The 27,203-nt window shown below is 36.3% G+C and overlaps 1 protein-coding gene across 2 annotated transcripts in view; it reads right to left on the reverse strand.

The window, feature by feature from the left end:
* Positions 1 to 23,620, reverse strand: part of LOC113069262 (growth/differentiation factor 11) — a 48,671-nt gene extending 25,051 nt beyond the window's left edge. Inside the window, exon 1 of one of the 2 annotated variants that reach the window (XM_026242295.1) lies at positions 22,865 to 23,620. In XM_026242295.1, coding sequence (XP_026098080.1) covers positions 22,865 to 23,282 — 418 coding nt within the window. In that variant the 5' untranslated portion in view covers positions 23,283 to 23,620. The remainder of the gene's footprint in view (positions 1 to 22,864) is intronic. The other variant, XM_026242294.1, reaches the window with a different exon arrangement.
* Between the last annotated feature and the right edge of the window lie 3,583 nt (positions 23,621 to 27,203).

Genomic DNA, 27,203 nt, shown 5'->3' on the forward strand with positions numbered 1-27,203 from the left:
GGGCGGGGAGTGATGGTTTATGTAAAAAGCACATTACAGTGTCACAGAATCAAATGGTCAAACAATTTATTAGAATGTTTAGGTCTTAAAATCACCCTTTGACCACAAATTTCATTTGTCCTTGTCGTAATGTACAGGCCTCCCTCTGCAGATAACAGTTTTTATGAAAACTTTTAGAAGCTGCTAAAAGAAAGCAACCTTGATAAAGAACTTATCATCATGGGGGATTTTAACATCAACTGGGAAGACAAATCCTCTAGAAAAAAAAAGCTCAAACAAATCACTTACAGGTTTGATATAAAGTTGTTTGTGGGCAAACAAGAATAACTAACTCTGCCAAGACACAAATCGATCTCATATTTACCAATAGACCTGAAAGAATTGTAAAATAATTTAATATGTTGACAGGTTTATCAGATAACAAACTTATTCTTGTCACAAGAAATCTTGCCAAAGAAAAAAAAAACGTTTTCATCCTTGTACTAGAGGAAAAAAAGAAACTTATTACAATTCCTAAAAATAATTATCAAAACTTTGTAGCTGCAGGTAACCAAATTCAATGGGATGACATTTTATCTTTAGTTGATTGCGAAAAAGACAGCAAAATATTTCTAAAAACACTTGAGAGAACTATTAAAGAATTTTCACAAAAAATCAGGTACAAATAACGCAAAAATACTGTACCAATGCTAAATTCAGACATCATAAAAATAATGAAAGAACGAGACCAAGCCTTAAAAATAGCAAATAAAACTAAATCAACTCATGACAGAGGACGTTTCACCATGTTGAGAAATAAAGTTGTAAGATCATTAAGAAAAGCAAAGGCAGATTTCTTTCTCACTATAATTGAAAAATCCAATGGAAATACTAAAATAATATGGAACCAGCAAAGAAAAATGATAGGTGATCACCCCAAAGAACAAAACACTCCAGATATTACAATAAATGAAAAATTGGCAAACAATCTTCCGGTTATAGCAAAAGCATTTAATCACTATTTTATTGATTCTGTGGCTAACAGATACACTCCGTCAATAGACAAAAGTCAATTCGTTTTAAGTTTAATTAATTTCACAGAATCAGAGGTATCACAGACCATTAAATCACTCAGACCATCAACATTTTTTATATGTATACGGTATTGCTCTAGGCACAAAGTACATCTTTCACATTTCACAAAATATTTTCCCAAGCATGTGGAAATCAGCTATTGTTGCTCCAATTTTCAAAAGTGGAGATCCTCATTCCCTGTCAAACTACAGACCCATCAGTATATTGCCTACAGTGTCTAAGATTTCAGAGAAACTAATAGCAAAACAAATTATTAACCATCTAAATACCACACCCTTTGCTCTCCACCTTATGCAGTTTGGCTTTAGAGCCAATTACTCCACCAAGACTGCGACTTGATTCTTTACTGAAAACATCAGAGCTCTGTTGGACCCAGGTGGGGTTGTTTGTGCGGTGTTCCTGGATCTCAGGAAGGCTTTTGATACTGTTAATTATACAATTTTGCTGCCAAAATTATGCAGTTTTAACTTTTCCTCGGATGCGCTTAAATGGACTGAGTCTTATCTAACTGACTGTCTCCAACATGTCAGAGTGCAGTCTTTTAGTCTGTCTACCGGTCTTCCTCAAGGATCTATTTTAGGGCCTCTATTGTTCTCACTTAATATTAATGACCTCCCGTCCGTCTGTCCTGATGTCTCTGTCCTGATGTATGCTGATGACACTGTAGTATATGTTCATGGCAAGAATATTTCTCAGGTGGCCGAAAAGCTCACTAAATCCATGGATAATATTACAGCTTGGTTAAAACAATCCTGCCTGCAGCTGAATACATCAAAAACAGTAGCAATGTTTTTCACAAAGTCCAATAAAAACTTCAGTGTTGAGCCAAATATTTTCATTTCTGGGGAAAGGCTGCAGATCGTGTCAGAATACAAATATCTGGGGGTTTTGATTGATTCAAAGTTGTCATTTACATGACATGTAAAAAGGGTCTGTAATCCCATTAAATTTAACCTCATGAATTTTAGACACATTCACCATCAAATGTCCACACAGGCAGCAAAAATGTACATGCACTCTATGATCTTATCACATATCACTTACTGTTTTCCCATCTAGTCACAAGCTGGTGTTACATCTCTTAAACCTCTGCAGTCACTTTACAAACAAACTGTTAAAATTCTGGATAAGAAACCAATTATTTCTCATCATTGTCCAATTTTACAAAAACACATATTACTCAGTTGGGAAAACGTGGTCAAATACTCAAATCTATGTCTTCTATACAAAATTATTAATGGTTTATCATCGCCTCCACTCCACCAGTTTATTAACATCCGAACAGCTGATCACAGCAGAACCAGAGGTGCAGCGTGGGGGGATTGTGTCATTCCATTTAGAAAAAGTGTATATGGTCTTACTTCTTTTTCTGTTCGAGCTGCTATTGAATGGAACAGCATTCCCTTAATAATCAGAAATCAAAATACATATTGTACATTTAAGAACCATTTAAAGAAATGGTTTCTTGAATTTCAGATCTGTCAACATTAACACATTTCTAGACCTGCTCTATCCTCTGCTGGCTTCTTGCCTTGTGTGTGTGTGTGTGTGTGTGTATGTCATGTTTTGTCAAGATGTTTGTTTTGATTGTTGGTTTGCTGTATTTCGATTGTACTTTTAAACATAATAGGATTTATTATATGTATTGTACTTTTTTATTGTTATGTGTATTCTTACTGTTTTTAAGGGTGACTTTTAACATCTGTCCAGGGACTGCAGATAAAAAAATAGCCTTCTGGCTAACTCTGGCATATTGGCAGAAATGTTTGTTAATATGCACTGTCCCTGTAATAAATAAATAATTAGATAAAAATAAATAAAATGTAATACACTTTTATATTAATGGTATAAGGTACTTTACAATCGGAATTGATTGGCAAGCAGCTGCAGTTACTTCTGTTTAATGCGGTATTGATTGCCATTGGTTAATGTTTTCAATAAAAAGCAACCTATCTACAATGAACAGAGAGAGAGAGTTAGATACGGAATATGCTGGGGAAGAGGGCACCAAGCTTCTCGTCAGAGGAACTTGAAGTTTTGCTGGACCTTGCCACCAGGTCGGAGATCACACCCCTATGGTCCACTATAACCTGCACGTTTATGGCCACATATCTCTTTCGCGATATGTTCGCCTGATCAATCACTGATGAACTGGCGATAGGGATGAGTGTGCCATCCACCAGGATGTAATCCCGGCATTGCGCAGAAGGGCGTTGGTGACAGTTTGGACGCACTAAAGCAGAATTTCACCGCGTTAGCCTGGCAAGCGCAGGTCTGAGAAGGACCAGCAGCTCCATAATGAACTGTCTTGGGAGGCAATTTTTTTTTGGACACCACCATGCTTACCCATTTATAGATCTTAGCCATTTAGAGCCAAATTGTTTGCCAGATTTTAATCATCAAAAGTGATTGCCAGTTCGCTTAAATGACATTACGAAATAGCCTAGGCTAATTACCACCATATTAGTTCTGATACCACATAAAGTCAACTTCATGAATAGGCCTGTATCCATTGCGATCATTTTTTATTATGAGTCTTAAAATGTCCATAACATAAAATCATTGTTGAGCCACAACATTGTCAACATGCAGCAGCGCTGATTTCTAAAGACTACTGCACAGTGGCGGCGACTAGCGTCTTGAACTCAAACAACGCTAAGAGAGAGCTTACGGATTGTCCAGACCAACCTTACGAAAGTGTGACTTACAGAATATATACTTAGCATACGAATACGGGCCATTACTCTTCTCTAGGTCTTTGTTAGGTCCCAGTTTTCTTTGTCAACAATTAATCCTTTTGATACAGTGATTTGGAAGATTTGTTTTTATCTACCTCTACTGGTTGGAACAAAAGAATTAGAAGGCTGTTTCAGGCTGAGTTAACTTCTCTCAGATGTGTCTCACTGTAATGGCCTATACTAAAAAAATCCATGGAAGATAGTGTGAACTTTGTCATCTACATATTTAATAACTAATAAGGTAAAATATGTTTCTTATAAATTACTACATATTTTTTACCCTGTTAAAAAAATAAAATAAAAAAAAAACGCTTCCAAATAGTCTTAATGTTTATACTTGATTAACTGGGGCCCAGGTCAGGAAGCAGACAGACTGGCTAAACCAACCGTCTGCTATCTGCCTCAAGTCACAGAGGTCAGATAATTCTCAGCATATAGAGACTCTTTCACCTTGATATCACACTATAGAGACTGTGTCTGTTCCCCGAACTAGAAAATAAAAAAACGTCCAAACCAAGTTAAGATTAACAATTTGATTTTCATAGGTTCAACAAATAAAAAACAGATACAATAAAGATAAACAAATGATAAAGCTTGACTTATTGAATATCAGATCCCTTTCTACGAAAACACTTTTTGTAAATAATATGATCACTGATCATAATCTAGATGTGCTCTGTTTGACAGAAACCTGGCTAAAACCTGATGATTACATTATTTTAAATGAGTCCACCCCCCAAGATTAATGTTATTAACATGAGCCGCGTCTAAAAGGCAAAGGGGGAGGTGTTGCTTCAATTTCTAACAAAGTTTTCAGGATTTCTCAGAGGGCTGGTTTCAAGTATAACTCGTTTGAAGCAATGGTGCTACATATAACATTATCCAGAAAAACAAATGTTAATGATAAATCCCCTGTTATGTTTGTACTGGCTACTGTATACAGGCCACCAGGGCACCATATAGACTTTATTAAAGAGTTTGGTGATTTTACATCCGAGTTAGATAAAGTTAGCTGCAGATAAAGTTTTAATAGTTGGTGATTTTAATATCCATGTTGATAATGAAAAAGATGCATTGGGATCAGCTTTTATAGACATTCTGAACTCTATTGGGGTTAGACAACACGTTTCAGGACCTACGCTGGCAGCCATATCACCCTGGAGCCCAAGACCGGTTGCCAACTGAAGCTAAGCAGGGCTGAGTCTGGTCAGTACCTGGATGGGAGACCTCCCGAGAAAACTAGGTTGCTGCAGGAAGAGGTGCTAGTGAGGCCAGCAGGGGGTGCTCACCCTGTGGTCTGTGTGGGTCCTAGCGCCCCAGTGTAGTGATGGGGACACTATACTGTCAACAAGCACCATCCTTCGGATGAGACATTAAACCGAGGTCCTGACTCTCTGTGGTCATTAAAAATCCCAGGATGTCTTTCGAAAGAGTAGAGGTGTGACCTCGGCATCCTGGCTAAATTCCCCCATTGGCCTCCAACCATCATGGCCTCCTAACAATCCCCATATCTGCTGGTTGGCTTCATCACTCTGTCTCCTCTCCACCAGTAAGCTGGTGTGTGGTGGGCATTCTGGCGCACTATGGCTGCCGTCGCATCATCCAGGTGGATGCTGCACACAGGTGATGTATGAGGAGATACCCCCTGACTATGCACTATGTAAACTCCCTGGCTTTATACTCATCACATTTGCCATACAGGGTCATATGGGTGTTTGAATCCTTGAAAATGCTGGAAATTTAATGCAGTGTTTTCAAGGTTAATTATAAAAATGCTTGGATTTAAAGAAGTGCCTGGAAATGCTTGCCTTGGGTTTGTATTTGCTTTCTTTACTGAATGGGTAACCATGGTTTCATTATATAAACAGCTCCGCTCAAGTCTGAGCACTCACTCTCCCCTGACTCCCTGGTGATCAAAGGTGCTCACCTCCACTGCTAACTCAACCTGGATTGACTATACATAAGGACAGAGAGAGAGATGATTACAATTATTTGGAAGAGTTATTAAAAGTACACTTAGTAAGGATCAATTTTGGTTATATGGTCCTGTTTTCTTGAAGAGCAGGATTTTTTAGATGGACAATGTGCTCCGGACTTTTAAATTAAGTGTTCCCTCCTGGTGGAATGACCTCACCAACTCAATCCGGACAGCTGAGTCCTTAGCCATCTTCAGGAATCGGCTTAAAACACATCTCTTCCATCTTTATTTGACCCTCTAACTTTAACACTCACTATTCTAATTATATTCTTTAAAAAAATCTAACTACTTTTCTAATGTTTTATATTCTATTTTCTTTTTATTAATTATGCAATTGTATTTGTGTGTGTGTATGTGTAAAAACCTCTAACACTAGCTTGGTCTATTCTTATTTTATTCTATCTGTTTTCTTTATATTATATTATTTAAAATCCCATGCTAGGTGTACTGTGTTAACCTAACTGAGACTTGTTATAGCACTTATATATCATTGCTCTTTTTGTTGTTTTTGGTTGCTTCCACTGTCCTCATCTGTAAGTCGCTTTGGATAAAAGCGTCTGCTAAATGAATAAATGTAAATGTAAAAGCTAGTTAATCCTTTAGAACACAATAGAACTTGGATGTAGAATACTGCTAATTCTGAAAAGAAATGTGTTCTTCACTGAACCAGACAGCAGAAAAACTAGTTTACAAGTATAGGCTACTTTGTTTTAAAGAGCAAAAACCCCTCTTTAATATGACACCAAACATAATTTACCTCTCATTGTTGAGATACTTCCCATAAAAAAAGAAAAACAAACTATGCTACCAAATTACTCACACAAAACTTCCTATTAATATATATGATATTCATATTATCCACTCACCATTAATATTGCATATTAATGATACTGAAAATTTATTAGAAACATGAGAAAATATCTACTTCGTTGAATATACAGCTAAACAAAAATAAACAGCTTTCAAAATGCAAGGCAGGTTTCAATCCCCAAATATCATGCATTAGCTACCTCTCTTCCAGTGTGTAACTCGTCGCAGGAGCTTTGACGCAGGCATTTTGAGTAATAATTAAAATAATCAAATGGCATCATTTAGGTTTTTCTAAAGAATGGCCATAAGGATAAGTTGTATAAGTGAACTCTGCTAACCTAGCTACAAAAACAATGCAAAATAGCTAATGCTATGTTATTTGACTTTAGCTGACTGAGTAGCTAGTGCAGTAGGTGACAATCTGACAGACTTTATAATAGCGACAACGATTATGTTATCTTATTATAATATTCATTAATCTAGGTAACGTTAAATCATCACACTATCCTCCTGCACCCACACCTGCTCCTCTGCCTGAGTGCCGCCAGCGCTGCCATGGCTAGTCACCGCTCCTCCATGTGCTATGTTCACCTGTTTTTGCAAAATGTCGTCAATTCTGCATTTTATTTACTTCATCTGTGATAAGTATGCGAGCACATGTCTGTTTTCTCTTCATGAACCGATTTTGGACAGGCTTCTGAGGCAGAGTAATGGTCTACAGCATGATCTACAGCTAAATATAGAAGTGTTGTTTTCTGAGAGATCACCCCTCGCCGTGATACCTGTAGGGGACCGCTGTTCTATCCCTCAAGCGAGGGACGAACACCCCTCAGAAGAAAGGGAACACCCTTTGCTGCTAGAGCCGCAGGGGACTGCTGTTCATTCTTCAGCAGAGGATGAACACTCCTGCTACTTAAATGGAGATGGAGAAGGAGAAGATGAATGAGAAGGAGATGAGAAAAAAGGGGGCTGCTACTTGACCTGTTAGCCAGCACTCCAAATGTCCTGAATGCCCCTCAACTTGCACGTGTAAGTGTTTATGAATAGATTAAATGAAACAGCATAGACAACAGATCGCTGTTTTTCAATGGAAAGCTTATAAAGCCTGTATTTGCTACATTTGTGTAAGCAGTACACATACAAACATGAGCAATGGAAACGCTGTATATACCAGATCCATCGTAATAACGAGTCATAAACAAATCCACAGCTGTAAATCACAACTGTTTAGTTAGAAAGGTAACACTGAACGACATCTCATGGAGAACGTTTAGTCCAACGAAGCGATAACACTGTAATATGGATCATGATTCCTTTGTTTACATTTCAGTTCTTCAGCGACAGAACTGTTTGTGTTCGTTATGGAATAACTCACAGTCAGAAACTGCATCTTTGTAGTAAAAAAACGGCATGGTTTTGCAGTGTACAGTGTCAGAAACAGAATGAGATGATCCACCGGAAAAATAATTAATGAAAGATAGGCGAAAGATAGTATATTTGAATTTTGGCGCTCCCTCGTGACGTGCTCTGACGTACCTGCCAGCTGATGGAGGCGGAACTTATAGCGATCGCCTTTTTCTGTTTTTTTTTTATTTTATTTTATTTTTCAACAGTTTTTATATATGTGAGAGTGTGTTTTATGTTGAATATGAATGTATCTGCATGATTACCATCTGTTTGAGTGCAAATCAGCCCACTCGCTATTATTGCATGATCACAGCTATCAAAGTGAACACATCTATATGAATATAGAGAGTGGATTATTTACTATATGGCGCATTTGTGTTATTACCATCTGTATAAGTGGCCATCAGCAGATCAGCACTTATTTGCATCGTAATTCATTGTAAATGTTGCATTTCTAGCAAACATAGTATTTTCTGTAATTGGCAAACAAAGTTAAATCTTTTTTTATTTTTCTTATTATTCTTATTTTTCTTACTCAAATTATTCTTATTGTATTTTTCTAGTGCTCAAATAAATCACTTATATGATGTCTAAGTTTCTGTCTAGTGTTTTATAGTTGAAAAAAACTATGCAGTGGTAAGTTTACTGACTAAATAGTTTGTAGAAGCCTTCAATACTATTGGGAAATATATTTTTGTATATTTGGGGGGTGGGGGGTCTAGACATAGTCTCATAAAAATATTTGCAGGAGTCAAATTTTTCATGACATCTTATTCAGATTTGAAATAGAAACCCATGAGACATGTGGCTTTCAACCTATTACTTTTCTAGATTGCTCCAGGACTCATTTCATGAATTTTTATATAAAAAAAAAAAAAAAAAATAATGCACTTCAGTGTCTATAACTTTTAATATTTTTGAGAATTATCAAATCTGGTTGATAAAAATAAAGCCCAAAGGGTCTTCTTTCCAAAGACACCAACATTATGTTTGTAACACACTGAAGTAGGAAACTGTATACAATTAAAAGTTAGGTAGAGCACTTTCAGCTGTGAGTCCCATAATGGGGGGTGCTGGCTAACAGGTTAAATCAAGAGGGGACTTGCTATTCTCTACCTTGCATTTAGAGGGTACATTAAGGACATCTCAATAACATTATCTTTCTCTTTTGCAGGAATGGAACAAGGACAATTTCGGGGGGTCTTCACGCTACTCTCCTACAGCTCATACCAAGCTCAGGGACATGCTGCTTGTTCTTGCGGTTCTCCCGCTGGAGAGAATACCCTTCACTGCTATTACCAATTACTTTAATCAAAGAGAGGCCTGCTATTCTCTGCGTCATTAGAGGGGAGAATACCACTTTGCTAGCCAGTAGGCTATATTAAGGATATCTCAATAACAATGTCTTTTCTCTTTGCAGGACTGGAACAAGGTTGGTTTGGGGGGTTCTTCTTTAGTCAGTAATATCTCTCATTATGTTTTGGGGGTTAATATTAAAGCTCTTCTATGTTCAATTATTCTTCAATAAACTTGCCAAAGTAGTTCCTGTCTGAAATCGATTGAGTGTTAGTTCAGTCAAGCCATGGAGGCATAGGCTGTGACCAGCTTATACAGGACATCTCAGGGAAGTCGTGGCCTAATGGTTAGAGAGTCGGACTCCCAATCGAAGGGTTGTGAGTTCGAGTCTCGGGCCGGCAGGAATTGTGGGTGGGGGGAGTGCATGTACAGTTCTCTCTCCACTCTCAATACCACGACTTAGGTGCCCTTGAGCAAGGCACTGAACCCCCAACTGCTCCCCGGGCGCCGCAGCATAAATGGCTGCCCACTGCTCCGGGTGTGTGCTCACAGTGTGTGTGTGTTCACTGCTCTGTGTGTGTGCACTTCGGATGGGTTAAATGCAGAGCACAAATTCTGAGTATGGGTCACCATACTTGGCTGAATGTCACGTCACTTTCACTGTCACTTTCACTTTACAGTCCAATGACTACCACCATCCTATTAGACACGGGACATATATATGTGGCACCACTGCTCGGTAAGTATGCTCAACGGCTCCCAACCCTCCCTCCCCATTATAAGCATGAGCATATTACTGTGCACCTTCTGGTTGTCGTCTTCTTTGTTTCACTTCACTAAGGCTTTTAAATCTTAGCTGCCATGGACCTCACTGCTGAGAGACACTCATTGTAAAAAGTTATTAAACCTGTTATACTGTATTATGGCAACTTTTTCAAACTAAATTGTGATAATACCATATACCGTGATAAAAGCATTAGCAATTGATTACAACATGAAAATTTGATACCGGCAAATCCCTACTCCAATGGTTTGAGTCTTACCTATCAGATAGATCCTTGAACGAATCTTGTGGAGGTGAGGTGTCCAAGTCGCAATATCTAACTACCGGGGTGCCTCAGGGTTCAGTTCTTGGACCATTTCTATTTTCTGACTACATGGCATCATTAGGTTCTGTCATTCAGAAACATGGCTTTTTATACCACTGCTATGCTGATGACACTCCACTCTACCTCTCATTCCCTCCTGATGATCCAACGATAGCTGCTCACATCTCAGCTTGTCAAATAGACATTCCTTGCTGGATGAAGGACCATCACCTTCAACTCAACCTTGTCAATACAAAACTGCTTGTGGTTGCAGCAAACCCATCATTTCATCACAATTTTACCATCCAGTTAGGCACATCAATCATAACTCCATTAAAAAATAACCAGAAACCTTGGAGTTATGATTGATGATCAGATGAACTTCTCAGACCGCATTGCTTAAATTGTCCGGTCCTGCAGATTTGCTTCAACATCAAGAAGATCAGGCCCTTTCTTTCGGAAAAACATGTTATTAATTATTATTAATTATTAATGAGCCAAAAAGAATGCACTTCACACCTTTGTTTTTTAATTTGCACTGGCTACCAATAGATTGGTTAGATCAAGACCACTTGAATGTGCCATCACAAAGAAACACAAAGTCACTTTTACGGACTTTTAAATGAAATAATCCCTCCTGGTAGAATGATCTGCCCAACTCTGCCCAACTGAACGAGTCCTAAGCCATCTTCAAGAATCAGCTAAAAACAAATCTCTTCCATCTTTATTTGACACTCAAATTCTAGCACTCTCTATTCATATTCAATTCTCAAAAAAGCAAAAAAAAAAAAAAAAAAAAAAACACTTTTCCCTTTTAGACTTGCACTCTATACAATACATTTCTTATTATTATTATTGCTCTTTATTTCAGACTCATGGTCCATATGAAAAAAAGAAATTTAAACTGCTTGTTTTCTTAAAAAATAAAATGCAGAACTTTCCATTTTATATCACCCTGTCTACATATGTGAAAATGAACAGACATCCCCCAAAGATCACTAAAAAAGCACAAATAACAATCTTGAAAGAGGTGAGAAAACATAGCAAAAGATCCCTAGAAAACTGCAAACTGTGAAAGTCCTTTTTAATGGGTCAATACAAGAATGTTTTCCATGAAGGGACAATCTGTTGAGAAAAAAGGAATGTCTCATGCCCAAATAATCTAATTGTTCTTCAAAGCTTCTGTGGAAATGTTTTGTGGATTGTATACATGGTAGAAAGCAAGTGTGTCTCTACAGAAGTCTTGTATTAAAATACTTGACTATGTTGGATAACCTGTAAAATGATTAGATTAGGATGCATATACCATTACATAATCCTGAAGATTAATCCATAATTCCAGTATGTTCATTTGTTGTGTGATTCAGCACAATTAAAATAGTTTAACATAACTATGCTTAAAGGGGGGGGGGGGGGGTTATACTGAGTTTTTTATACTGTTAAAGAGTTGGATTCCCATGCTTAACATGGACAAAGTTTCAAAAATTAAGTTGTACATTCAAAAATACTCCTTCTGGTTTGTCACAAGTTTCGGAAAGTTTTTTTCGAGTATGGGTCTGTGTGACGTTAGATGGAGCGGAATTTCCTTATATGGGTCCTAAGGGCACTTCTCCCGGAAGAGCGCGCGCTCCTGTATAGCAGAGCACAGACATTCACTGATCAGAGCGAGAGCGAATTGTCACAAAAGATGTGTGTTTTTGGTTGCGGGGGCAAGACAACCCTGCACAGATTACCAAAAAAAAAAAACATTAAGGGACCAATGGATGGAGTTTATTTTTACAGAGCATCGACGGAGCTGTGCAAGTGTTTTTGTTTGTTCCCTGCATTTCGAAGATGCTTGTTTTACAAACGTCGTTGCTGCTGCTGCTCTCGTTCAGTTTCAGCCTCGGGATCTGATTCTGGATCATAAATAAACAGCTGAATCTGACTGTTAGCCATGGTTTGTTTTGGATGATGTTTTTTTTTTTCTCACGGTAATGTCACAACTTCCAAACGCTCTCAACGCAAAAGCCTACTCGTGCTTGTGATTCTTCAGCTCCGCCCACACGTCACGCCTCCAGTGGCTCGTGTTTTTCCGAAAGAAATCGGCACAGACTATTTTTCTCTTATAAATATAATAAAACTAAAGACTTTTTGGAGATATGAAGGATGCAGTACTGCTCTATAGGTACTCAAGATTAACAGGAGATAAAATGGAGTGAAAGGAGTGAAAATGAGCATTTCACCCCCCCTTTAAATGCTTAATATAGTGTGGAAAAGTGTCAAGGTTTTTTTTTTTTTTTTGAAAGATCAAGGCAATGTCATATACTGCTTTAAAGGAGAAAAAAATATGGATAAGGACACAAGATAAGAAAAAAAAAAAAGTAAATGGCCCAGATGCACACCAACATCTGTTGACACTACACAGAGTTTCCAACTTGAGAAATAGATCTCAGCTGGCAGCTTCAGTAACACTTTAGATTAGAGAACACTATTTACTATTAACTCTTGGTCAACAGTGAATATGTGTTTCCTAATCTAAAGTGTTACCACAACTTCTTTAACTTTAACACCAACTTTATCTAAAACAGACTACAATAATTTATAAAATCTGCAAAGTTATCATTGCTGCACCTGGAGGATTTTACTTTTGATCACTGTAACATTTTAAATGTTATTTTTTTTTCTTCTGTTTTGTCTTTTATCTGTTGTTGAATTATTTACAGGTGCTTCATGGAATTTATTGTTTGTACTAAAACACATAAATACCATAACAAGTTTACAGATATTCAGAAAGCATGTTATTTTCACTTGCTGCACTTTTTTCGCCGAAAAATAGTGATAAAATCAATTATTCGAATTTGAAATGTGCATTCCATGTCAGAATGTCTGTTTTTGTTTTGGGCTGTGTAATTTCACCCACTGCCTATGTACCCTGTAGTATTTTGATATCCCAAGTTGCTAAATGGTGGAAAACACAGCATATTGAAGCCATGGAAAGCCGGCAAACTGGATCAGAGATCACAGATTAAACCCAATCTAAATCTAAAAAGTAACGATCTAAAGAGAAACAACACTCTGCAATATTTTGAATTAGTACCCATTTTAAAGGCGACAGAACTTGTAGGCCAAATATGGTAACCCATTCTTAGGAATTAGTGCTATGCATTTAACCCATCCAAGTGCACACACACAGCAGTGAGTAATGAACCTACAACTTGAACCCACACCAGCAGTGGACAACTATTTTGCTGCAGCACCTGGAGAGGGATTGGGGGATTCAATGCCTTGCCCAAGAGCATCCCAGTTGTGCGTTGCTAAGGTGGAATAGGGCACTGTTAATTCACTCCCCCATGTACTGAGAATAGAACCAGTGCCTTCAGGTTACAAGTCCAACTTTCTAACCATTAAGCCACAACTGCCCCCTAAACTGCTGACAGTCAATGTTATATAATGGAAAACTTATTTAGCAAATATTTGTATTTATTTTCCTTGATAATATTGACATCATAATGCACATACTAAACCGTGTTTGAGTTTGTGTTTTTATACATTGCAAAATAAATATTTGCTCAAAGGCCACAAAACAATGAAATGTTAATTTGATTATTCTAGCAACTTTATGCAAAAGCATACTTTTCACAGATCATGCTATAAGCTCTTGAATAAAACATTAATTAATTACAAAATGTTTGGGAATCCAAAAGCCTCTGTATATATTTATATGGGGTGTTAATACAAGAGGTTACGCAACATTACACAAGTTTTTACCTTTTTAATGCCTCCAGAGTGCCCAATTCTCACATCAAAAAATGGATTTTAAATGCTTTCACACTATTTTAATGTGAACTATTGCATTTATTAAAAAAATAGTAAATAAATAAAGAGATAAAAAATATATATGAATTCTAATGGAGAAAATAGCTCATTAAAATTGTATAAATATTGCAAAGTAAAATTCCCTACAAAATCATATATATTAATAAAAAAATATTATTGAACAAAAATATTTACATTGGTTTTCCTGAAGAAAAAAAAAAAAAGTAACATTTCAAGGCTTCGGTCACTTTTGACCGTGAAGAAGGTAAGTGTGACTCCCAAATGAAGAGGGTCAGAGGGTTAATCATATTTCATGAACTGTATATTGATATATCTGTTTCAGATGGTTTGATGGTTAATACTTATTTTCAAGATGGAAAATTAATATAGAAAACGAGAACACATTACAGATAATGACTTTTAGTTCTCTAGGGACTAATACTGAATGATGGATGGGGGAGGGGATTAAAACAAGTCAGAGATTTTGGACTTTTATTTATGTGTAATATCAGAGTTTTCTTCTGTAGGCAATACCTGATATGTTTTTGTTACATTTCAACCAATTTCAACTGAACAAATAGATTATCATCAAATTACTGTATATGTGTTGTGAGATAGTGTAATTGTAAAGAAAACTACAAATCCTACATGACTGAAAGTAAAAATGTAGGTGATATTTCAGTAATATATCACCTGCTGTTGGTTCGATAAACAAACAATCTGTGGTAATCATGTGGTAATACCTGCTGTGGTCTGGGTTGACATTTTGTAAAATTTTTTTTTTTTTTGCATGAAATATATATTCCTATTTTCCTAGTAGCAAATGTCAAAACACAAATCAAAGGATGTGTGACGTGTGCTAGAAAGCTAAGATTTTGGCTCAAGGGTATCCCTGTGCACCTCTACAAAATTAATCATTCTGACACGTTCACGACCCTTCTAATAAGGCAGGGGCCACAGAGCAACACCCCACCCCCCCACCATCCCAGCCTATGCTGCCCCGCTCCTTCTTTGTTTGGCCCTCTATCCCAGGAGATCGGAGAGCTGAAGTGGGGGGAGGACATGGGACAGAGGACTGGTGTGTGCTGAGAAAATGGGGGGTACAGATTGCAAGTGACACCCTCATTCAGAATGCTCCTGGGGGACAGGGCCAGGCACAAGACTCCTATCACAGTTTAGGCAGTGCAGCCCCCAATGCTCAACAAAAGCATATCCTGCTTGCTCCCCATAATAATGGGTGTATTTAGCTAGTGTACTAAAAATGTTTTTAAAACTCTATTGTATACATAAACTAAGCGCAATAGCAATATATACACAAAAGTGCAGATATGAGATTGCTTATGATCATACTCATTCATGCACTAAGGAATACATTAGAGCCACCAGAATCAAGAACAGTGATTAAGGTGCAATCTTACTGATGCACAAAACAAGAAACTATAAAATATTATTATTATTAATATTATTATTATTATTATTATTATTATTAATAATAATAATAATAATAAACCTGGAGAAAACTGACTTATATCAGATATACTAGAGAAGTATAAACAATTTCTTGACAGATGGCTGATCCATTGGCTACAAAATCTATGCAGATTTATGCAGATTTGACATTGATAGTTTCCCTAAACCTACTTAAATGCTATGCAATAATACTTGTTTTATTTTAGATTTACCGTTACCTACCATACTGTCTATTAACTTTTGGGAAAGGCTTAACCAAATTTAGTCCATATTTATTCTGTACAGTTCTTTCTGCTATGACAATTAATATTGCCAATATTTCACCATACAAATATTCTGAAATATTTAAATATATAATATAAGTATGAATTAAACTTGCCATAAAAACTCCCTTTAATATGATAGCATGTATTAAATCTTGAAAATTATATTGACTCAAATGTACATATACATAAAATATAATTTCCTCAAAATGTATATACTTGTCAAAATGTACACACACACACACGTGGAAACTCTCAATGCTAAGGCAAATAACTGATAAGTCTAAAGATGTTTGTGTGGCTCCATTTTAGTTTCCATTTAAAATAAAAAGAACATGTGAGCTTTATTTTTCTGTTCCCCCTTGGCTCAAAGATCATTGTTGGGGCCTAATTTTAAATGGCAATCTGTCTGAATAAATAATTCATGAAATGAATTAATTTATATTCATGTTTGCTGTCATTATTTTTCTTTTTGGCACTGAAAATGAGATGACTGACAGTGAAAAAGGGGCGTCTTCTGACCTCTGTGCTCCTCATTTTCTCTCTGTATATCCCATATGTGATGGTGCAGACTTTGTTGATATTACTCAACAGATATGTTCAGTATTGCTGAATTACCCAACCCCCACCCCTTTTTTTTTGTAATAATAGTTGTTTTCATGTGGTATGTGTGGTTCTGTTAATATAGCTGTTTATCATGTAATTCTTCATTAACATGACTTATTAATTTGAATAATTATGTATTTAGCTTGGCTTCCAAATTAATATTGGGTATTCATGTTTTGAAGCTGTATATTTGTAAATACATATCACTGACTAGATGAACAGAGCACATGGATTTTTATACACTGTAATGCATTGCCTTCTCACTTATTCAATTCTATTAATGCATTTTCATCACAAGGGTAACTTTTAGATTTTTCACAATACTGTTGAAATGAAATTATTTTTTAGTTGGTTTGTTTGTTTGTGTTTGTTTTACAAATATTTAACCAATGATAAGCATTAAATAAAGCTTGGCAGTAAAACTACGTAATGCCGTTGGATCCTTAAAGGGGACATATGATGCGATTTAAAATTTTCCTTTCTCTTTGGAGTGTTACAAGTTGATTGTGCATAGATAAGATCCCTGCAGTTGCAAAGGCTAAAGTCTCAAAACCCAAGAGATATTCTTTATCAAAATTAAGACTCTGCCATGCCCCCCTAAAACGGCTCATTCAACGATCACGATGTGGAAATATTTGCATAATGCTGCCCCAATGTTCATGCAAAGAAAGAAGGCGTGGTTTCAATAACCAAAGTTAGTGTTGAAGCAGCTATGTTAGGGAGATGCTGTGTGTTTCTAAGCAAAAGCAAAAACACTTTATTTAGCTTTGCGAAAGTAGATGCATTTAGGAATCTTTAAGATTAAAGTAATGTGATTTTATTATAGTGATTTTGACTTTATTCCTAAAAAGAAATGTGACTTTAATCTTTAATTATTTTTTTTTCAGTCTGACATGGCTCTGAAGGCTATTACTGCATGCAATGCATGAAAAATTTATAAAAAAAAAAAAATAAAAAAAAATGTAACAACATAATTTAATTCTTTATTAATAATCTATTATTTTCTGAATCAGTTGATGATCCTGACTGGTATCTCCTCATTGGAGATGCCTTTTGAGAGAAATGCATCTTTACGGATTACATACTGTAGGCTAATGAAATAAATGTTTTTTTAAGTATATTTATAGCATTCTATAGATATATTTATCATGTCAGTGAGGCAAATATTTGCTGAGTTTCAAGACTTCAGAATGCCACCCTTTTTTTTTTTAAAGCACAATATTTTGTTAATATTGTAAGCTCACACAAATAACAGTAGACACTTTGCAACTCCAAATGATGCAAAATGAGGTGTTCCACTCTTATTAAGAAATAAAAAAATGCTAGTGATTGCGTTTGCCATGTCCTTCATAGTACATTTCAGCTTCCCCTCTTCGCACAAACGATGGGATATATATCCCAAATTTATTTTTATTATTATTCTTTTTTTTGTATTGTAAAAATGCATGAAATCGAGCGAATGAATTAGGAAATAATATACACAATTTATAAATCGAGTGAACGAAATAGTAAATTGAGGGAATGCAATAATAATCATGTGCACGTTTTATTACATTGAGGGAACAAATTAATAAATCTTGCACACGATTTAGGCCTAATATTTTTTTCCAGCATGTCATGTGCGGGGCTCCGTATAATACAACCACTTTGCCATTGAAAAAAAAAACAAAATTAACTATTTTAATGGCTGCAGCAGCAGCTGTCTAATGGGGAAGAGGGAGAGAGAGAGAGAGTGAGAGAGAGAGAGGACACGGGCTCAGGTCAGACTCCGGCGGAGAATTCTGATAAGCTGTCGGGCCAGGTCGTGCAGGGCTTTGTTCCCTTGTTTCAATAAAAAGTTCCTCCTCGGCTCGATGGGCCCCCAATCTGCCCGATCCTATATGCAACTGCTTACCCAGATGCTATGCCCCTGGATCTCCGTCATTTGCTGGTCAAAAATATTGTCAACCCCCGATATTTCAGTGCTTAATTGTGCTATGGGATTGTTTTATTTATAACCTTACATTATAACTTAGTTCTGGAAGTATTTTTCCAATTCATTTTTATCATAAGGTTTTTAAATAGCTCTTTGTTTAAGAGTTACAAGCCATGAACCAAATCAACCAGAAATAATTAACAACATTACAGACTTTGAGGTTGAAAAAAAAATACAAATAAATTTAAATCAGGAAATATAATGAGGGTAAGCACTACAATACCATGAAACATTGTGAAATACATACTGTACCTTGAAAACATGAAAAATATTAAACTATTGATTTTTTTAAACTATTGATTTACTCCAAAATTTACATATTATGCAAATAAATATTAAAGAGCCTAGGGAATGTTTGAGAGCCTGGGGGGAAATAATGAGAGCGGGGGAGTGAATACATTACATTAATATTTTTTATTAATTTGTCTTTATGACATAAATCATCCATGTTTGCAGTTTCACTCTGTTCAGTGCTCTCTGTGGTTTCTTCCTCTTGTCAATTACTGTTCTACCTGGAGTAGTCACTTACTCTATCAAAGAGAGGTTTTGATTGATAAACTAACTATGATCCAAGATCTTAGTTTCTTTTTTCTTTTTTTAAAGGCTGAGTGAAAGACATAGTCTGGGAAAATTCCAAAGCAGATTGCTAATTCAGATTTTTTTTACATATATATATATTTAATTGCATATTTAGGCACATTCCCACAAAATCTTACAATTCATCATATTTTTTTATGGACTATGGTTGCTGGCTAAATCCCCAGATAATACCTAAAATGTCATTTTCAGTTTGAGTCAGTTTGAGTAAGAGAAAGGGATATATACAGTATGAGATTTAAATTAGTTTATACTCACTTTACTATTCACTCAGGCATTACTTGATACAAGAACAGCACATATATAACTCCAGAGAGATCCTTACAAAATACAGTCCTTATATTTTTAGGTTATAATACATAATACTACAAAAGTTTTGAGTTGGCAGTATGTGTGTGTGTGTGTGTGTGTGTGTGTATATGAATGTATATATATATATATATATATATATATATATATATATATATATATATATATATATATATATATATATATAATTATATTTATGTATTTGAGATGCTGTTTTATTTGTCGCATGTGATGACTTCAGTACCTGCTTATCTGGGTCTGGAATTGCTCCAGAATGGGAGGAGAAGCACTGAACCGTGGGAAGAGGAAAGAGAATGAGAGAAAGATAGAGAGGCATTCTTGAGAGAGCAGTGAAATTGTACCCAGGGTATAATGGACTTCAGTTCAATTTAAAGTTTATTAGCCAAGAAATGGACTACATGAAGTGTTATTTCTACAACACTTCTGTTCTTTAATTACCTCACTCATTATTTCATGTTTACAAAACAGGAAAGAAAAACATGAGTTTGCTTTATTCCTTTATTCTATTCCTCTTTCACTCTCTCAGATTAACAGAAACGACTGAGAGTAGTCTAAGACACAGGTGTTCACATGGTGAAAAAATACTAAAAATACTTCCCACACACTTCCAATTGATCAGAGGATGGTTGAACAACAGTCTTGTCTTTTTAACATTCTCTCTTCTAATGTTTATGGTTCCTGCACCTTCAGGAAATTAGCCTTTTATAGGGTCAACACAATAAAAGACCTTTGTTTTTTTCCTAGTTGGGAGTGGTTAGTGGGTTGGTGTTTGTGAATGTGTGTATATGTGTGTAAGTGACTTTGTGTGTGAGAGAAAAAGACATTTTAGGTGGGGGAGGCACTGCTTGTACTGTGGTTTTATCTCCTACCCATTCTTTTTGACATTTTAGGTGGGGGTAGTAGTGTTTAATCTACTAGTTCTCTTTTGCGGCCAAAGAAAAAGACCTGAAGAGGTTAATTGGCTCCTCATCCAATATATCACATTGCTGTGAACTCTCTGACCCTTCTTGTCAAAAGGAGGCCTTTTCCTCTGTGTCCTGATGAATGTGTGTTTCAATGGGAGTGTACTGCAGAGTAAAAGTTTTGGAGAACAAAAAGAGAAGTTATGGCAAATTATATATCTCAGATAATTAAATCTCTCATAACAATGAGAGCTCTACATTTATTATTTCTAATTGGCACAGTTTGGTGGCTGTTAGATAGCTAATGGCTTCCTTAACAGACAAAAAGCGATAAAGCAACAAATTTAAAAGTAAAAGTATAATGTTGTCCACCAAAATGTGAGCACAGAATAATTACCACTTTTTGGAAATGTATTCAGATTGCATTATGTTTAAAACAGCAATAATAAATCAAGGAGATGGGTGATTGTGTGGGAGGGAGGTGAGGGTATAAGCAGACAAATTTTGACTAAACCCAAAAACCACAGGTTGTTATGAAAGCACTGTCAAGGGAGAAAGGTCTGGTCTGAATATATAGACTGGCAACAACTGAGCTCTAGTGGTTGATTTTCTACCCTGGACTGTACACATGCACAGCCAAATTCCGAACAGAGGCAGAACAAAACATTGCAAAACTGAATGTATTATAATATCATATAATACATAATATCCACTTTTATCATATAACACCCAAAATATAAGCTTGTGATAGTGGGAAAATCTATCAAGACACCTTCCTTTGAATGTACTAGAGCAATGTGTTAAGTAATGTACTTTACAATATTGTGTATATTTAATCTTTATATGGACTATTACATTAGTCACCTACTAGTAATGTGCATACTGTAGCATACATTAAGAGAAATATATATACATTAAGAGAAATATAATATATATATATATATATATATATATATATATATATATATATATATATATATATATATATATATATATATATATAATTATTATTATTTTATTTTTTTTAATGTCACAAGCATTTGCTTTTGTTAGCCAGTGGAGAACTGACTGCTTGTGTGATAAAGAATGAGAATGGGAGACGATCATGGATGCTGTGATGGGAGAGCGAAGCTGAAGAAACAAGGATGACTGAAAATAATAATAATAATAATAATAATAATAATAATAATAATAATAAAGGAAAAGTAAAGATGAACTAAAAGAAAACTACAAAGAAACAACAAATCTTGGAAGAATATAGTAATGGTTTAATTGTTATCATATTCATATTATATAAACTTTAAAATGTATGTGATATATTATATACACAAAACAAGAATAAAATTATAGTAAAAAAGGAAGTAGAATAAAAGAAGAGAATAAAATGAGAGCCCACTAAAAACTCAAATTAGTATTTAAAAGGGGATGCAGCAAAAAAAAAAAAAAAAAAACATAAATGTGACTAATTACAACTGCTCTATGACCTTTTGAAATCTTACAAGTTACATTTTCAAACAAACAAATAAATACACTTGATTTTTGAAAATGACTCATTAGTCTTTAGAATATATATATATATATATATATATATATATATATATATATATATATATATATATATATATATATATATATATATATATATAAAGCCATCCATGAGCTTTGCAGCCGTTAAATGATAATTTATGTGATTCGTCTCTTGAATGTAAAGAGCGTTCGTTATGCCAGCGGGAACGTGGGATGTGTGATAATCAACGCAGAGGTTAGTTAGGGGAACACAAACCTATCTTTGTTCACCCTGGTCAGAAAAAAAGAAACTGATTATTTGCTCGGCTTTTCATCTGCCTTGTGCGGAATACATTATGTGTGTAAATGCTGTTGAACCCCGTCTATTCTCAGCGAAAAGGTCAAACACTCCCCTCGACCCAAACTCCTCCATGGGCTTTGTGTCCACAATAAAGTGAAAAAAAAAACGGGGTATGCCTATAACTTCACATTTAAAGGCAAGCGCAGTCGTAAGGCGCTGCTGCTGTAAGGCAAACAATAGTAGTGTTTTGGGATACTTTCAATAGCAGAGACTAAAGGCAGCAGAGCCTGTTTGTGCAAGACGGTTCTTTGAAAACTGCTTTATATATATATATATATATCTGAAATGATAATCGATAGGCCTACTTCATTTATTTAACTTACATTATAATGTACTCTGAAGCGACATTGAGCGCATCTGCCTATATCATTTCTTTTTACATTGTCCTTATTAATTAATTACACGAGCGAACCAGGTGAAGGCAGATTTCAAGTTCTCTGTGTGCGAGTGTGTGTATACCTATCTTTCTGTCTATAAATAATTACAATGTTGACATTTATGATAAACCTCACGCATTTGTCCCATACAAAAAATAGTAATAAATAAACGGCCATTTGAAACTAAACTTTTAATAGATGTGGAACTGCCTGTCTCTAAAGAGGGCAGAAAATGTTAAATAGTTTTAGACCAAAAAAACAACAACAACTAAAAGTTCTGCAACTCACGCTCTGAGGCCATGGTGATGACGGATTCGGTAGTGGCGTGATACTCATCGGCGTCCATGAAATCCTCTAGGGAGGATGCGTCCCCCTGGAAGTCGTGATGGTCCAGAAGCTGCTGCAGTGGAGGTGCTTTTGGAAGAAGCTGATTAACCACCTCTCTGCTGATGTTGGGCGCTTGTTTTAAGCGCAGTTTGCTAAGGATTTGTGATTTGATTGTTTCCAGCCTTAAGACTTTACTCTGTTCTCTCCAAACGCACGCTGAACACTCTAGAGAGTCCACATCCTCCAAATCAAAGAGAGAGACTCCAGCATCCGAGGACATCTCATTCAGTGGAACCTGAAAGAGGTCCGGCTCATCGCTCCCGGACAGTCCCAAAGAAATAAGAACCGTCAAGCACAACAAAAAGTTATAGCTTGTCATGATGTTAAATTGTCAGTATCAAAGGTTTTCCTCTTGACTTTGCAAGATACTTTGGTAGCCTACTTATCTTGAGAATATTTATTCGAGAAAAAAAATAGTTACCTAAAAATAAACTAAGACGTTTTAGCAGAAAATATATTCCATTTTATACGGACGGGTATAATCGGATTCTTTAAAAAAAAAAAAAAAAAAACGTTCCTTTTTGCATTTCAGTTTGTGTTTTTAAGTCCTTTAATCAGCTACCTGATTCACTGTCTGAAAATACTTTAGCATGTCTCTTTCAACTGTACAAATGCGTCTATAAAGCCCCCTTTATATATCACTGCTGCCTAGTGGCGTAATCCGTCTCTATTGGCTAACATTTCAACAAAAGGTTCACAGGTTTGTCACTGAATCTAGAGGGAGAGAGACAGACAGACACAGAGAGAGAGAGAGAGAGAGAGAGAGAGAGAGAGAGACGTTTGAATCTATTTATTTGTACAAAAAAAAAGAAATTATTTTTTTTTCTCAATTGAATAAATACATATCACAAAATCACAACATATATCATAACACTCCAAAAGTAAATAAAATTAAAGGAAAAATAAAATAAAATATTGCTACACAACATATCAAAAAAATTGCCTACCAACATATTTAACAATTTAGAATTAGATCTTCCTCATTATCTATAGAACATAAGACTTCACTTAAACCCCATGTTTCCATAAAAACAACCAGATTTTTTGTCAATTAAAACAAATGAATTCCGCTATGATCCTTGAAGTCACAAACCCTCTTAACATTCTCTCTGGGTCAACGAAAGCATCTTCTTTTATCATTCTTTTCCTTGTTACCCATATTGCTATTTTAGTCTCCACTATTAAAAAAATTATTATGCCTATTCTTCTCTTTTCAGAAACCTTTCAGTCCATAAATGAAAACGGTGTCATTAAACTCTTCGCCTAATTCTTCAATCCAGGTTTTTAATGTCTGAAAAAACCCTCTTTCAGTCTAGAACAATATAAAAACAGATGATCAGTTGATTCTTCTAAATCACAGAAAGGACATTTATTTTCTACAGTGGGATCAATATGCGCCACGTGTCTGTTTGTAACTGCTGCCCAATGTATTATTCTCCATTGTAGGTCTGCAGTTCGTTTTTCAATGGGAGATTATTATTATTATTATTAGATATTATTATTTATACTGACAGGAATCAAGTCCGTCAGATTTATGAAACATGTAATGGATGCAATTTTTTCATCTCTACCTTATTGCCCTTATCATTCCTTATCATCGGAACCCAGGAGAAGGGATTTTGAATGAAGAGGAGGAAGAGGAACATTTTCCTGAACTTCCTGTTCCAGCTCATGTGGAAGAAGAACCACAAGAGGTCACTCATTTCCTCTGCACTTTTCCACCCGTCATGATGCTTTAAATCCTTTGTCCTAGTGCATCCAGCTCTTGCCATTGTTTTCTGAAGACTCTTTGAATTAAGCACTGTTGCCTGAAGTAAGGGATTATGAAAAAGAGGTTCTTCCCTAATCCAGAATTCAGAGTCAAACCAGTTCCTTTCCACTTTAAAATTTGATGTCCATGTTTTCAGCATCGTTTTATAAAAAGCAGAAGTGTATTTTAAGTCCACTACTGTCAGATTCATTAAAAACAACTGTAGATAATATTTAAAAACATCAACTATGTGCAAAAGGGCTTTAGCAGTATCAGTCCAGCACCTCTTTGAATACAGCAACTTCTGTGCCACTTGCAGACTGAAGGTTTTGATTCTGCTTTTAATGTCTATTAACCCTTGTCCACCTTCATTCACTGGCAGGAAAAATATGGCAGCTTTAGTCCAATGTTGTCCAGTCCAGAAAAAATCCACCAATCTTTTCTGCAATTCCTGAATTATGTCATCTGGTGGATCCAAGATGTTCATTTTGTGCCACAGTGCCGAAGCTGCTAGATTGTTGGTCACCAAAACTCTTCCCCTTAGGATAGCTGTGGTAGCACCCACGACCACTTAGACAACCGGCTACACATCTTCGCCACCATTCCTTCCCAATTTTTTGTCTTACATGTCCCTTAATAAACCCCTAAACATTTAAAGCCATCTTTACTTCATTTAACACCACCTGGGAGCACTGGTGGATTTTTACTTTGTCCACAAAAGAAACCTTCACACTTTTCCCAGTTCACTCTGGCTGTTGACGCATTTTCATAAATTTTCAGTGTTTCCATTAAAACAGACACATCTCGTTCATTCTTAATAAAAATTGTAACATTGTCAGGGTATGTAACAAGCTTAATAGGCATTGTAATAATTCTAAAACTCCATATACATCGGGAAGAAGGAGGCGGGAACCGGCGCACAATCAAAACATTTTAATATTCAAAATAAATACAAAATGGCGCACCAGGCCCTTGCGGACGACTGGTGCGTGCAAATAAAAACCAAAAAATAAAATATGTCCCAGGCCTGGTCCTCTCTCGTCCTTCACGGTCGTCGCTCCAGTTTTATATCCTTCCATCTCCTACGTGGGACTCGATACTGGCGGTGGGGCGCAGGTGCAGCTCATCTTCAATCACTACACCTGGCCTCACTCCTCGTTCCCACGCCTCTCGGCCCCGCCCCACTCGCCACATACCCCCATCGCCCGTCCCCGGCAACTCGCTCCAGCCCACCGCCTCGAGCGTCCATGGCGGCACATACTTTGCCTGCTTGAGGGCACCGCGGATTCACCACAGCGGCGAGGGATCTTCAGCAGCGCGTCCCTCCTTCTCCCGGGCTTCGGCACCACTGTAATAATACTAAAACTCCATATACATCGGGAAGAAGGAGGCGGGAACCGGCGCACAATCAAAACATTTTAATATTCAAAATAAATACAAAACGGCGCACCAGCCCCTCGCGGACGACTGGTGCGCGCAAATAAAAACCAAAAAATAAAATATGTCCCAGGCCTGGTCCTCTCTCGTCCTTCACGGTCGTCGCTCCAGTTTTATATCCTTCCATCTCCTACGTGGGACTCGATACTGGCGGTGGGGCGCAGGTGCAGCTCATCTTCAATCACTACACCTGGCCTCACTCCTCGTTCCCACGCCTCTTGGCCCCACCCCACTCGCCACAGGCATCTCAACTGTAATCCCTTGGAGTGTCTTCCTTAACTTGCAAAGAAGGGGTTCAATGGCCAATGAATACAACATCCCTGATAGCGGGCATCCTTGTCTGATTCCTCTCAGCACTGCAACAGGCCGACTGAGCCCACCACCCACTTTCAACATAACAGAAGCATCCTTATTACAGCATCTGAATCCATGAAATGAAACTCTGACCAACACCAAAAGCTTCAAGCGTTTTAAACAAGTAAAAATGGCTAACTCTGTCAAACGCTTTCTCCTGGTCAATTGCGAGAATGCCAACATTTTCACTGTTCAAATTTGTAATGTCTTATTATGTCTCTTACAAGAAACAGATTGTTCATTATTGTTCGATTAGGAATACAATATGTTTGATATTTATTGACCATATATTCTAAAAAAGGGTTCAATCTATAAGCAAGACACTTTGCCAAAATTTTGTAATCTGTACATAACACAGCCACAGGTCTCAAATTTATTTAACATAACACCAAGATCACCTTTTTTGGGTAATAGAGATAGATGCTATTAGCTGTTTACTCTGTTCATCGGAAAGAGTCAATAAGTCTTTATGTAGTTCCTCAATGCATCCCTTATCACATTGTCCTTCTGGAAATAAGTCTTTGTAAAAATCCAAAGCAATTTTTCTCATTTCATTTGGATCTGAAATCACATTCCCATTTAAATATTTCAAATGCAACATCATTTTTTTTTTCTCTTTCTTTCTTCTCAAGATTAAAAAAGAAGGAACTAGGTGCATCCATTTCTCTCACAAATGCAAAGTGAGCTCTAATTAAAGCC

The sequence above is a fragment of the Carassius auratus genome, unplaced genomic scaffold (genome assembly GCF_003368295.1).
Source record: "Carassius auratus strain Wakin unplaced genomic scaffold, ASM336829v1 scaf_tig00001155, whole genome shotgun sequence".
In the NCBI taxonomy this organism is placed as follows: domain Eukaryota; kingdom Metazoa; phylum Chordata; class Actinopteri; order Cypriniformes; family Cyprinidae; genus Carassius; species Carassius auratus.